General features: G+C 36.0%; 1 protein-coding gene across 4 annotated transcripts; it reads left to right on the forward strand.

Moving 5' to 3' along the window:
- The first annotated feature begins 147 nt into the window (after nt 1–147).
- On the forward strand, nt 148–9503 carry LOC104119784 (G-box-binding factor 1-like). 4 transcript variants are annotated; one of them, XM_009631367.4, is made up of 12 exons: nt 148–279; nt 3402–3538; nt 3669–3716; nt 3819–3905; nt 4254–4343; nt 4461–4618; nt 4745–4799; nt 4914–4962; nt 5043–5218; nt 6272–6349; nt 8782–8907; nt 9155–9503. In XM_009631367.4, exons 2-12 carry the CDS (start codon nt 3482–3484, stop codon nt 9254–9256), a joined length of 1026 nt encoding a protein of 341 aa, XP_009629662.1. In that variant the 5' UTR covers nt 148–279; nt 3402–3481; the 3' UTR covers nt 9257–9503. The 4 variants fall into 4 exon arrangements, with proteins under 4 accessions (XP_009629662.1, XP_070052252.1, XP_070052250.1 ...); XM_070196151.1 differs by having other exon boundaries at nt 5073–5218; XM_070196149.1 differs by having other exon boundaries at nt 167–279; nt 2703–3538.
- Nucleotides 9504–11971: the final 2468 nt, after the last annotated feature.

Below are 11971 nucleotides of genomic sequence, written 5' to 3' on the forward strand. Positions count from 1 at the left end.
GTGTTATTATGGGATAAAAAATCTGATAAGTTAATAAACTTTAAATTGGTGTTAGGATTTAGGACAAGTTAAACCTCAAAGTCTCCTAACCGTTAGATCTTCTGATGAAGAGCACTCTTTAGTTAGTACTTGCACTTTAACATTTAATAACAATTAACACCAACCAAAGAAAGAAGAAGAAACGAAAGAAAGAAAGAAAGAAACAGCACCGACTGTCTATCCGAGTTGGACTCTCCTTTGTTCCACCTCACACTCACACCCCCTCTTTCAGACACCCAGGTCAGTCCTTCCCTCTTCCCTCTTCTTATTTCTATGTATTTTTTGTATTTCAGTTTTCCTAACAACATATAAACACAGACAACAACTGAATTATTCTGGTTATTTTATGACTAGTAGTTTACACTGTATATGTTGTTGTTTTCCAAAATTCTCAGAATTGGGGTCTTCCTAATTTTAGCCGTTTCCTTTGAATTTCAAGATTGGTTTGTTTGTATATTGTAGAATAAATTTTACAGGGCCCAAAAGTTTCTTTTCAGATATTGTTGGAAATTTAGTAACTCAATTAACAAAGAAAGAACCAATTCTCCTACAAAATTACTGCAGTCTGCATATGGTTGAAACCTTTTCTTTGCCTGAAACTCAGATTATATGTAATTGAACTATTCCGTGAACTTTTCTGATTTTCTCCTTTGTTCTTTTAATGTAAGCCGCCTAGAAACTTAACGGTAATTTTATATTCAGGGACTTCATTAGCCATATAGTTATTGCACACGAGAGAGAGTAAGTAAACATTTATTCATTATAGTGCTTTTAAGGAAGGACACATAGTCACCTGTGGGATTTATCTTATGTACACAAACAGTTTAAAAGAATTTTTACATTATCAATGTATTTTAAGATGTTGTAGCATAACCTATCTTATTTTTAGGTCATTTATTGAGGGTTACCCCTTGTTATCTTTTAGGTGACCTAATAGTATTAAATTTATTTTACAGTAGCACTGTATAGAAGTTAAACTCGTTTGTTTGTGCTCTCGGTTTTTCAAGGATAGCTATTTGTTGCTGCTAGATAGATGAAATATGAATAGCAACAGAAACTCAATTGATTAAGACCCCTCTCTTTAGTATTGGGAAATTATGAATCTCAAACTGTTTTGCCCTAACAATTCTTTCCATATCTTGTCTATGGAGTAGTCAAGAAAAGACTAAACTAGATTGGTTTCATAGGTGGAGATTAATTGTCTTTAGTTTGCAAGACAAGTTTTTTTTTTTTTTTTTTTGATGACCGAGAAATCCGTTTGGGGCCGATCCTTTGGACCAACCGCAGCCTTCGAAACTCGGTGAATAATGGGCCCGCCCCTCTACCCTTCTCCACTTAAATACCAGGCTTTGCTTTGCATGGTGTGGGGGCTTGAACCTGTGACCTAAGACACAAATCCACCATCCTTTGCCACTTGAGCTAGGCCCTGGGGGCATTTGCAAGACAAGTTAAGAAGGATCTTTTGACATTAAACACATCATATGATGGATCATGTACAAGCCATGATTTTCCTTTCCATGATTCGGGCTTCCCATTGAGCAGTAATGTGAGTCATAGTTTTGTTATCAGGCATTAGGATCAGTTCAATGTACCAAACTGGAAAATTTTGGTGATACATGGAGCTGCAATTACTTTTATGATTTTATCACTGCATTTAACAATCTATACATTAGGCTGGCAATTCACAACCCATCTATCTTTTTTTCTTTTGTCTATTTAATATTATTATCAACATCATCATTATTCTTATTGGAAAACTTATTTCAACTTTGAATTACGTAATATTAGCAGAAAATTCTCTCATTTTTCCTTTATGATATTTAACACATGTATGGAAACTGATATTGTCCTGCCATTTTACTTTGTCATGTTCAGTAATGAACGTTGCTTCTTTACTCTTGTATTTTTCAAACCTGTTTTGAAAATGTTTTTCTTGAGCCGAGGGTCTGTCGGAAACAACCTCTCTACCTCAACAAGGTAGGGGTAAGGTTTGTGACACTCTATCCTTCCCAAACCCCACTTGTGGGATCACCATGGCTATGTTGTTGTATGTTCAGTAATGAACGTTCTTAAATTAGACTAGAATCTATAATGTTCTATGGACAGGGGACATAAAGTGGGTAGCTTTTTTGGAAAAGTTGATACTTTTTTTTTTGAGGAAGAAGTTAAGTATTCTATTTTTTAAGTCAACGGTGTGTTGCTAATACTTTAAAAGGAAAGGTGGACAAGTCATCTTAAATTATCCCTGAGTAGAAAATGTGTTGCTATTGCTTTGCTTTAAATATCACAATTTTTTCTTGCAAGAATAAGGGCATCTTAAAAAATTCTTAGAGTTGAGAACAAGAAAATCATTGATGAAACTCGGTTTGTAAGAAATAAAATACTATGGTTAGACTGGCTCTTTATTATACAACCAAATGGGAGAAAGTTCAAATTCCAATCTGAGATTTGTTTCTGACTGGAGGAGTTGTATGCTTGCAGCTTTGCACAAATGTCCTTGCCGCTTTTGTTTCTTGATGTAGAGGATACTTGGAAATGCTGCATATAAATTTAAGAAAAACCCTTCAATTGATAAAAGAAAGTATTCACATCAAGAAATAATATAGAAAAGGTATTTTCCAGTCGATGTTATGTGCAGGATCAGCTTTTTGTTATTCATGCAGGCATTCTTTGACAAAGGAACAGCAAGGAACAAAAGGAGTCAGTATAATAAGTCGCTAATTCTTCCAAAGCACCAAATACATAAGAAAGATCTCTTGGTTCAGGAAATGCTTTAGCTTTTCGATCTTGATAATCTAAACAAATCTCTTGGTGTAATTTATCTTCAAATTCTGTTGGCTTGACAATCTTATATTTTTTTCTTGTGGGGAGAATCCTACCTTGTAAGACAGTTAGGTATTCCTTTAGTAATCTTGATGTTAGGTACTTTTCTGAATATGGTATGTGTTCTATTCTCAGTGAGATTCCTCATAGGTTGCAATGTAAATAATAGATTGCTTTCAAAGCCAAAATAATTGTTGCAAGATTACAATTGTCTCCTCGATACATATACATCATGTTTCGTCCTTTTGCGGTCTCCTTCATGATACTATTTTACAGTTTTGTAGTTCATCTTCTTTGGTATAAGCAACAGAGATGAAAACTTGGCAGCATCTTTTGTAGGTGGCAAGAAAATGACCTCGCCACAACTTTTTATATTGAAATATAATTTTTGAAACATAAAATTCCATTCATGCCATAAGGATGGTTGTTCGGTCTTGAAACCTTTCTAGTTATTCCATATGACAATAACTGGAGTAATATGTAGAGATAAAAATGAAAGATTCCTAACTTATTTTCCCATTATTTTCTCCTACTTTCAGGTACATCTAGCTTTTAATTGAGTACATATCTTCTGGATCATCAAATAAACGTGGGTAATTGACTATTGAATCGACACCTAATGGGGGCTGGGGAAGAAAGCACCCCTGCAAAGCCTTCAAAAGCTACTTCAGCTCAGGTCATTTTCCTTTTCTCTTTTTCCATAGATTTACACGCAATACGTGCTTATATAAATTTTAGTGTCACTCTCCTTAACTCTCTGTTTTGTGGCTCGCTATTCACAAGTTTTCCATTTGTTTGATTTTCAGGAGACACAAGCTACACCTTCATATCCTGATTGGTCAAGTTCTATGCAGGTTGATAATGAATTTCTTTCGTGATTAATCATTGTCAAGTGCACCACATCAACATTAAGATGATGAATTTTTAATTCTTAAGCTTTATTTTTTCCGGTTTAGGCTTATTATGGTGCTGGAGCTGCACCTCCCTTCTTTTCCCCAACTGTTGCTAGTCCTACTCCCCATCCATACATGTGGGGAGGCCAGGTGATTGACTTTTCATTCACTAATTTATATACTCCCTCCGTTTCAATTTATGTGAACTTATTTCCTTTTTAGTCCGTGCCAAAAAGAATGACCTCTTTCCCTATTTGAAAACAATTTACCTTTATGCAATTATTTATAGCCACACAAAATATATGTGCCTCATTTTACACCACTAGTTCAAAAGTCTTCTCTCTTTTCTTAAACTCCGTGCCCAGTCAAATGGGTTCACATAAATTGAAACGGAGGGAGTGGTTCTTTTTTTACGGCACGTTGTAACTTTTTTACTATATAAAGTATAAAACTCAGAACTTTTTTAATGTACTTACACTTTATTGCATGATATTTCAGCATCCACTTATGCCTCCTTATGGTGCTCCAGTCCCATATCCAGCTTTATATCCTCCTGCTGGAGTTTATGCTCATCCTAATATTCCCATGGTAACCAGTCCTTCTGTTATTCGGTTACTATCAATTTGAAAGCTGATGACAGAGAGTCACTCGTGTATAACTTTTCTGTGAATAATCTTATTAATATCGTTCATGTCCTTTTGGTAGACTCCAAACCCACTGCAGGCAAATCCAGAATCAGATAGTAAGGCAACTGATCCTAAGGACCAGAGTACAAGCAAAAAATTAAAGGGATATACAGGTGGCAAGGCAGGAGAAAGTGGGAAAGCGACTTCAGGTTCTGGAAATGACGGTGCCACAAGGAGGTCTTTTCATGTGGATTTAGTGTTAAATTTTGTCTATTGACTCTCATTTTAATCTCACTTCCCTTTAAATTGTTCTTCTTTTGGATGTGTCCTTGTACATCTGACTTAATATATTCTCTTGAATAGTGCTGAAAGCGGAAGTGAAGGTTCATCAGATGCAAATGATGAAAATGATAACCATGTATGCTCTCCGATTTACTTAAGAATTTCATAGTTTACTTAAAATATATCGGTGTCATGTATGTTCCCTATCAATTGCTAGTTAAGACTGTTTTTTCTTGTTTTATTATCTCAGGAATTTTCTGCAAACAAGAGTAGAAACTTTGATCTAATGCTTGCAAATGGTAACTTGTCTGACTTGTCTGCTTCTTAATTATGCCTTATTCGTTTTATTAAATAGGTTTATGTGATTTTCAATTATTAGGAGCCAGTTCTCAGAACAATCCTGCAACAGGGAATCCGGTTGCTATGCCTGCAACTAATCTGAATATCGGGATGGATTTGTGGAATGCATCGTCTGCCGGTCCTGGAATGATTAAAATGCGATCAAATCAATCTGGTATCACACCAGCTCCTGGGATAGGACGTGAATGGATTCAGGTAGATTTTGTTTTATGTCCTTCACAGTTGATCATGTTGCTTTTTATGCTCTTTACATGGTGCCAATATCTCATCAAATCTATTCCTCTAGCCGCCTGTGTGATTAAAAGCACAAAATGTAATTCCTTTTCTTCGTTGCAGACGGTCATTAGGGGTATTTAAAAATGGGGTTCAATAAGACTCATTGTTTCTGGTGTAACTTGACATTCAGAATTCATGTTTACTCAACAAAATATTGAATTGTGAGGAAATGAGAGCTGTGTTGATGAGTTGATAAAAAGGTAATACAAGTCAAACCTATTTATAGGCATCTTACATTTAACCAATGAGTGACACTACTACATACAATACTTATATCCATATATTTAATAAGGTCAAGTAACTATCTAACAAAAACGAGAGTTCCGGGAAACAATGATATTGAAAGGGCATAGAGAGATCTAAACCTCGAGAGCGATCTGGTCATCTGGAGAGCGTTCGAGCTTAAGTATGGGTTTTTACAGGTTTTCTGGTGTTTCGGTGGATCCTAAAATAACTGATGACTAGTTACTGACCAGAAGTGCAGAAGTTCTTTCAGCAATTATAATCTAGAAACATACACTAGTGTTCTGCCGGAGAACTTTTAAAGAAACAACCGGTTCATTCTTTTGTAATAAACTTGCCTGTTTGTAGGACCATATTTGCCCAAATATCTGCTCTTAAATTAAATTTTAAAAATTTAAACCTGAGTAAGGTTTGAAATTTGATCGCAAGAAACTGAACTTGGTTTCAAATTCCTTATCAATAACTTTTTTTGTTATGGTTCCATATTTTGGCAGCTCTATATCTTTGTGTCTTTATCTTGCTAGATTGAAATTTAGAGTTGTTTGCTGTATCTCAGTAACTTTGTGGGAATCTGAAGGCATGTTTACACATTTCAAAAAGTGATAGTTGCTTTTGTTGTTATTTTTATTTGTATCTCAATATGTGTGCTGTCAATAATGGGATTGTACCCTTGTGTTTATCATTGCTGTATTTCTTTTTTGATAAGCGCTTTATAACACTTCTTCATAGGATGAACGTGAACTTAAAAGGCAAAAGAGAAAGCAATCTAATCGAGAATCAGCTAGGAGGTCAAGATTACGCAAACAGGTATGAGTTATTTGTTACAGATATTGTTTCTCGTCCATCTCTTTAACAGACAGAATTTATGATCTTTGTGTATTAGTAACCATAATTATGCTCTTCTGGGTTCTTTGGGTCCAGCACTGGGCTTTAGGTCTTCTTTTTGGGTAATAAATTGATGTAATATAGGAACGATGCCAACCCTTCATCAGGGAAGGAAGGACTCACTAAGTTGGTGTCACTAACTAGTACTAGTCTAATATAAAAAGTCTTCGGAGCACGTTAAAAATTCGTGCAGAGTCGCTCCACTGACCGGAACACTTATAGGAGCTCCTGCGTCAATCATTTCCATTCCTCCTCTCGCTAGTCCTTCTGTAGCACTCATAGCTACAACCCTGCTGGAAACGGCTGCTAATACCCCGTATACTGCGGAGCCAAAGGAAGAATCTGCCCGATGAGGGGCTCAGTCTGATTAACTAGTTGGTAAGGCACAATAGCTTACCAAAGTCGGAACTATAACGGGATTCTCAAGGTGAGGAGAGGAGACAGTTTCATTGTCGTTAGATTGTGTGGCAATCTGAGCCAACGTCAATGGAAGTTCTGAAAATAATCTCATTTTTCCTAGATGGATATTAAACTGTGTTAGAATTCTTGGAACGGAACAAATAGAGAAAAGCAGGCCATCTTTTTCTGTTGAATAGAACAAATCAAAGTAGAGGCACCCAATATCCAATGTTTTCACAAGTCAAAAGGGCAATTCTTAAACAAAATTGATGGATCTGTAAAATTGTAGCATTATTATTTTTTGACTTGCCTTAACCTAGCGCATGAAGTGCTCCCCAGCTAATGCCAATGTAGCTGGAGAGTTGGTGTATACCATATGTAGCATTCCCTTTGCTTTTCTGCAAAGTGGTTATTCCGCTTTGAACTTGTGACTTAGAGGTCACCGGAGGAGCAGCTGTACCACTTCCGACAGATGCCCAAAATAATAACACCAACGAGATTACACATATAAGATTATTTTCAATTAATTTGAAATTACATAAGAGTCTCAATATATGTCTTTATGTAAAGTATGAGGCAACTGCTTTTTCTTCGCTTATCCAAGTTGGTTGGATGGTGGTCTAAAATTTTCTATTGAATTTGAGATTTTATTTTGTTACTTTTAGTACTCCCTTCTCCAACAAACAAATGGTGTTGGTTGTTCAACTCGTTTATTATAGATCCGAAATCGAATAGCGTTTTTTTACCTTTTAAACTAAAACTTACATATTTTAAAACTGTATAAAAAGTATGATTCTGGTAGTTAAAAATATTTAAATGTTTGAAAGTGCCCTAATCACAGGAAAATTTGTTCGAATCCCCAAATTTTAATGACTTAACAAATTAGGACTAAGAGAGTATTATTAAAATTCCCATCTGTACTTATCGCACACAAAAAACACGCGCGCGCGCGCACACACACACACACTCTAACTAAATACTCTACACCCAACTTCCAAACCAAAAAAATATTGTGACAAACTAAGCTGCTCGGACACGGGTTCGGGTGTCCGACACGGGTGCGGATCTAGAGGTCGGATCCTTCGAGATGTAAATTCTAAGATTCCGGGATACAGATCCTAGTATGGATACGGGTGCGGAGATCCGGCTAAAAATAATTCAAAAATATAAAAATATCTCTAAATTATGAGAAATTGTAAAATGAGAATTTCTTTTTTATTCTCAAGTTGTAGATAAGTAAATGATTGATTTCCTGGATAAGGTATGCTATTTTCTTCAAATTTACCCTAGTTTTGGTTCTCTGATTTCGGGAATCAAATTATATCTCGTATCGAATTTTTCCGTCCGTCGTGGTCAAAGTACCCAAAATTATTTGACCATATCCGGTACGGATTCCATACCCACACCCATGCTAGTGTCGTGTCGACATGGGTGCGGCACCTAAACTGGCGTGTCGGAGCAACTTAGGTGACAAATACCAAGAGCATCCAGAATCATTAGCTTTATTGGTGGGCTTAATTGTATAGTATATGTGATTGAAATGGAGTAACTAGCAGTAACTAGCCATCCTTCTTGCAGTTAATATTATCGCCTATTGCAATCAATTCTCCCAAGTGCAATATTAAGGATGGAAAGTATACTTCAAAATTATTACTGAGAAAACAAGGTAACGACTTGTTTTCGTTTTAGTGGAAATTTAGGGGAAAAAACAGCTGATCGCTGTTCTTCTTTGTGGACTGTATTTTGTCCAACAGATTGTGATATAAACTCAGAAGCAAGGTTATTCATGGAACTGACCCAGGGGAAAGACTCACCTTACTGTGAGCATACAGACACTGAGCTTAAACTGTGTAGATGACCACTTTGACTATTTGATTGGTCCAACGCTGGGACTAGCTAGAATGTAAAGTTAAGTTTTATTAGTCATATTGTCTTATGCCTCTCATCCTCCACAGGCTGAGTGTGAAGAGCTACAACAGAGGGTAGAGACATTGAGCAATGAGAATCATGCACTCAAAGAGGAGATGCGAAAGCTCTCGGAGGAATGTGAGAAGCTTACCTCGGAGAATAATTCGATAAAGGTAAGCACTACGTCAATATCTTTTTCCTCACCCCTCTGTATTCTTGTATGCTTCTCTCATTTGCCCTCACTTTTAAGTAAATTCTCGAGTATCCTCTTCATTCTGTCCTCCCTCCCTCTATCCATACTTTCTCTTTTTTATTCTGGGCTATTACAGGGAAATGCTGTTAGTTGTCCTTTTAATTCGACTAAGCAATACGAGAAAGATGGAAATACTTATTTTTACTGGGATCCAATGTTATAAACAGGAAGAGTTGACGAGGTTGTGTGGGCCAGAGGCGGTGTCCAAGCTAGAGAGTAATGCCAATGCCACGCATCTTCAGTCCAATGTTGAGGAAGCTAACAGTTAAGGACAAGCCATGACAGAGTAGGTGATTTTGGTTAAAATGCTCACAAATCTCTTACGGCGCTCAAGAAATTTATAGCTTGTATGTACATTAGAATTAGAAATTTCTGTTTTTCTACTAATTTATGCCCCTTTAACTGTTTTGAGTATAATTTGTAATATCAATTCATGAATTTGTAACCCGGGTTGAATTTGAATATATGACAACATTGTAGAAGTAACTGAATAACCGAAACATAATTTTTCAGGTACTCCTAGTCTATTCCATCTTGGTTAGTTGTTGTATCTTATCTTCCTGTTGTCTGTCCTCAGTTGTTTTCAAGTTTCCATGCTCGTGGAATGACTATTATTAGTTGCAGGTTACTTGCAGCTACAGCGGATGACATTCTCGGACTGAAAGTTCAGAGGTAGTTTTGTTGCACTTGCAATTAGGATATACTAGTTCATATCAGCCTAAATCTTGGCGGACAGAGTTACCTGTGCTTATACGAGATAGCAGATATCCAATGAAATAATGGAGATGCATGCAACTTGGCCTTACCACCATCTTTAATTTTCTCTTTAAAATGGCATTGCCTAGTCATTCCAACAGTGTTCTGAACACAAACTTTTCGCAGAGAAGGAAAAAAACGAGCTGAAAATGAATAAAGTACTCAAAAGTACGAAAAGAATCCGGAGGGAAAAGTGATTAAACTTTTGGGTAAATTATGCTAAACACCCCTATATTACTGAGGTATCCATCCAGTAATAGGTTCAAGGGTATTGGTGATCCGAAGATAATTTTAAGACTAAAACAATCAATTCTATCACAAGATGAGACTAGTAGCTTCCATAGGTAACACAAGTCATTTTCCTACAAGGAAAATTACTATACTCCGTCCGTTTCAAATTAAATGAGGTAGTTTGACTGGTTACAGAGTTTAATAAACAAGAGTAGACTATTGCCAAATCACCTTGAGTACCAATTTTACCCTTAAGGGCCAACATGTTAGCTTTTTAATAAAAATCATTATAAAGTAGATATTAAATCAAATGTGACCCACATGTCTCATCTTCTCTGCTACATTAACTAAGTCAAAAAACTTTTCCTTCATTTCTTATAGTCTACGAGCTACTCTAGACTACTGGCTAGCTATTCTCAGAAATTTCTTCAATTCTTGTGGCGCCAAAAAAAAATATCTTTCATTCACGTGGCGCCAAAAATTTTCTTTTTTAATTAGGTGATAAGCTTGCCTATTTATGTAGAGATATTTGAGATTATTCACTTATACTTTTGAGTGTTTCTCTTCATAATCCTGTTTTTTCTCCTGGTGTTTCTAATTTTCTCTTACATTCTGATTATATCCTTTAATCCTATTTTATCTAGCATATGAGATTAATTATACCCAAATGAGTGACTCGCAATTAAACTCAACTAGTAGAAAAAGACGTCTAAAAATTGAGGAGCGTCATGCTATTGCCGAATGACTTTTGAAGGAAAGCAAAAATGGAGTTGTTAAACATGGGTCTTTAAAGCTAGCTGTGATTTTATTTAATACTTCAAGGAGTACTGTAGAAAGAATTTGGCAACAGACAAAATTAAGTGTCGCTAACGGTACTCCATTAAATGTGTCTCCGCATATTGTAGGCAGAGTTGGGAAAAACGAATTCATGTCGACATTAATATGGTAAAAGAAATTCCTCTTTGTCGCCGAACAAATATTCGATCTTTGGCATGTGCTATGGATATGTCTACGTCAACTATTTTTCGACGCATCAAAGAAGGAGCTATAAGGCCACATACCAATGCCATAAAGTCTCATTTGACGGAGGAAAATAAGAAAGCAAGACTTCAATTTTGTCTATCAATGATTAAGTCTAGTATGCTAAATTCAAATCCTATGTTTTCAGATATGTTTAATTATGTTCATATAGATGAAAAATGGTTCTTTTTGTCGAAAAAGTCTGAAAAGTTCTATCTTCTCCCTGAAGAACAAGAGCCAAACCCATATAGATCTTGTAAAAGTAAAAATTTCATAATAAAAGTTATGTTTATGGGTGTTGTTGTGCGCCCTAGGCTTGCTGAAGATGGAACTGAGTTATTTTCAGGAAAAATAGGAATATTTCCTTTTGTGTTCAAGGAACCCTCCAAAAGGAATAGCAAAAACAAAGTAGCTGAAACTTAAAAAACAAAGCCTATTTTATCAGTCACTAAAGATGTCACTAGGACTTGTTTAATTGATAAAGTTCTTCCGGCGATTCGATCAAAATGGCCACTTTCGCAGTCAAATGCTCCTATTTTTATCCAACAAGATAATGCGAGACCTCACCTTAGTGTTAATGACTTATAATTTACCGAAACTTGGCAAGATGGATTTGATATTAGGCTTTGCTTTCAACCTCCTAACAGTCCAAATTTAAATGTTTTGGACCTCGGATTCTTCAGAGCTATTCAATCTCTTCAACATCAAATGGCTCCTAAAACTATTGACGAGTTAGTAAATGCAGTCGAGAAATCGTTTAATGACATGAAAGTTGAACGGCTGAATCACGTGTTTCTGACTCTACAATCTTGCATGGTTGAAGTGATGAAAGATAAAGGTGGAAACAATTACAAAGTGCCACATATGAAAAAAGACATGCTAGAACGATATGAATCTGTTCCTACTCAAGTTTGTTGCGACATTGGTATTGTTAATGAAACTCTAGCTCTACTTTAAGCTAGAATTATAGATCAAGG

The sequence above is a fragment of the Nicotiana tomentosiformis genome, chromosome 2 (genome assembly GCF_000390325.3).
Source record: "Nicotiana tomentosiformis chromosome 2, ASM39032v3, whole genome shotgun sequence".
Taxonomy (NCBI): Eukaryota; Viridiplantae; Streptophyta; class Magnoliopsida; order Solanales; family Solanaceae; genus Nicotiana; species Nicotiana tomentosiformis.

What these genes read in the sequence shown, in the direction of transcription:
- LOC104119784 (XM_009631367.4), top strand. Translation starts at nt 3,482, where the DNA reads ATGGGGGCTGGGGAAGAAAGCACCCCTGCAAAGCCTTCAAAAGCTACT. An exon ending in CAAAAGCTACTTCAGCTCAG is followed by an intron (nt 3,539 to 3,668) that starts GTCATTTTCCTT and finishes TTTGATTTTCAG; the next exon opens with GAGACACAAGCTACACCTTC. An exon ending in AATGACGGTGCCACAAGGAG is followed by an intron (nt 4,619 to 4,744) that starts GTCTTTTCATGT and finishes TCTCTTGAATAG; the next exon opens with TGCTGAAAGCGGAAGTGAAG.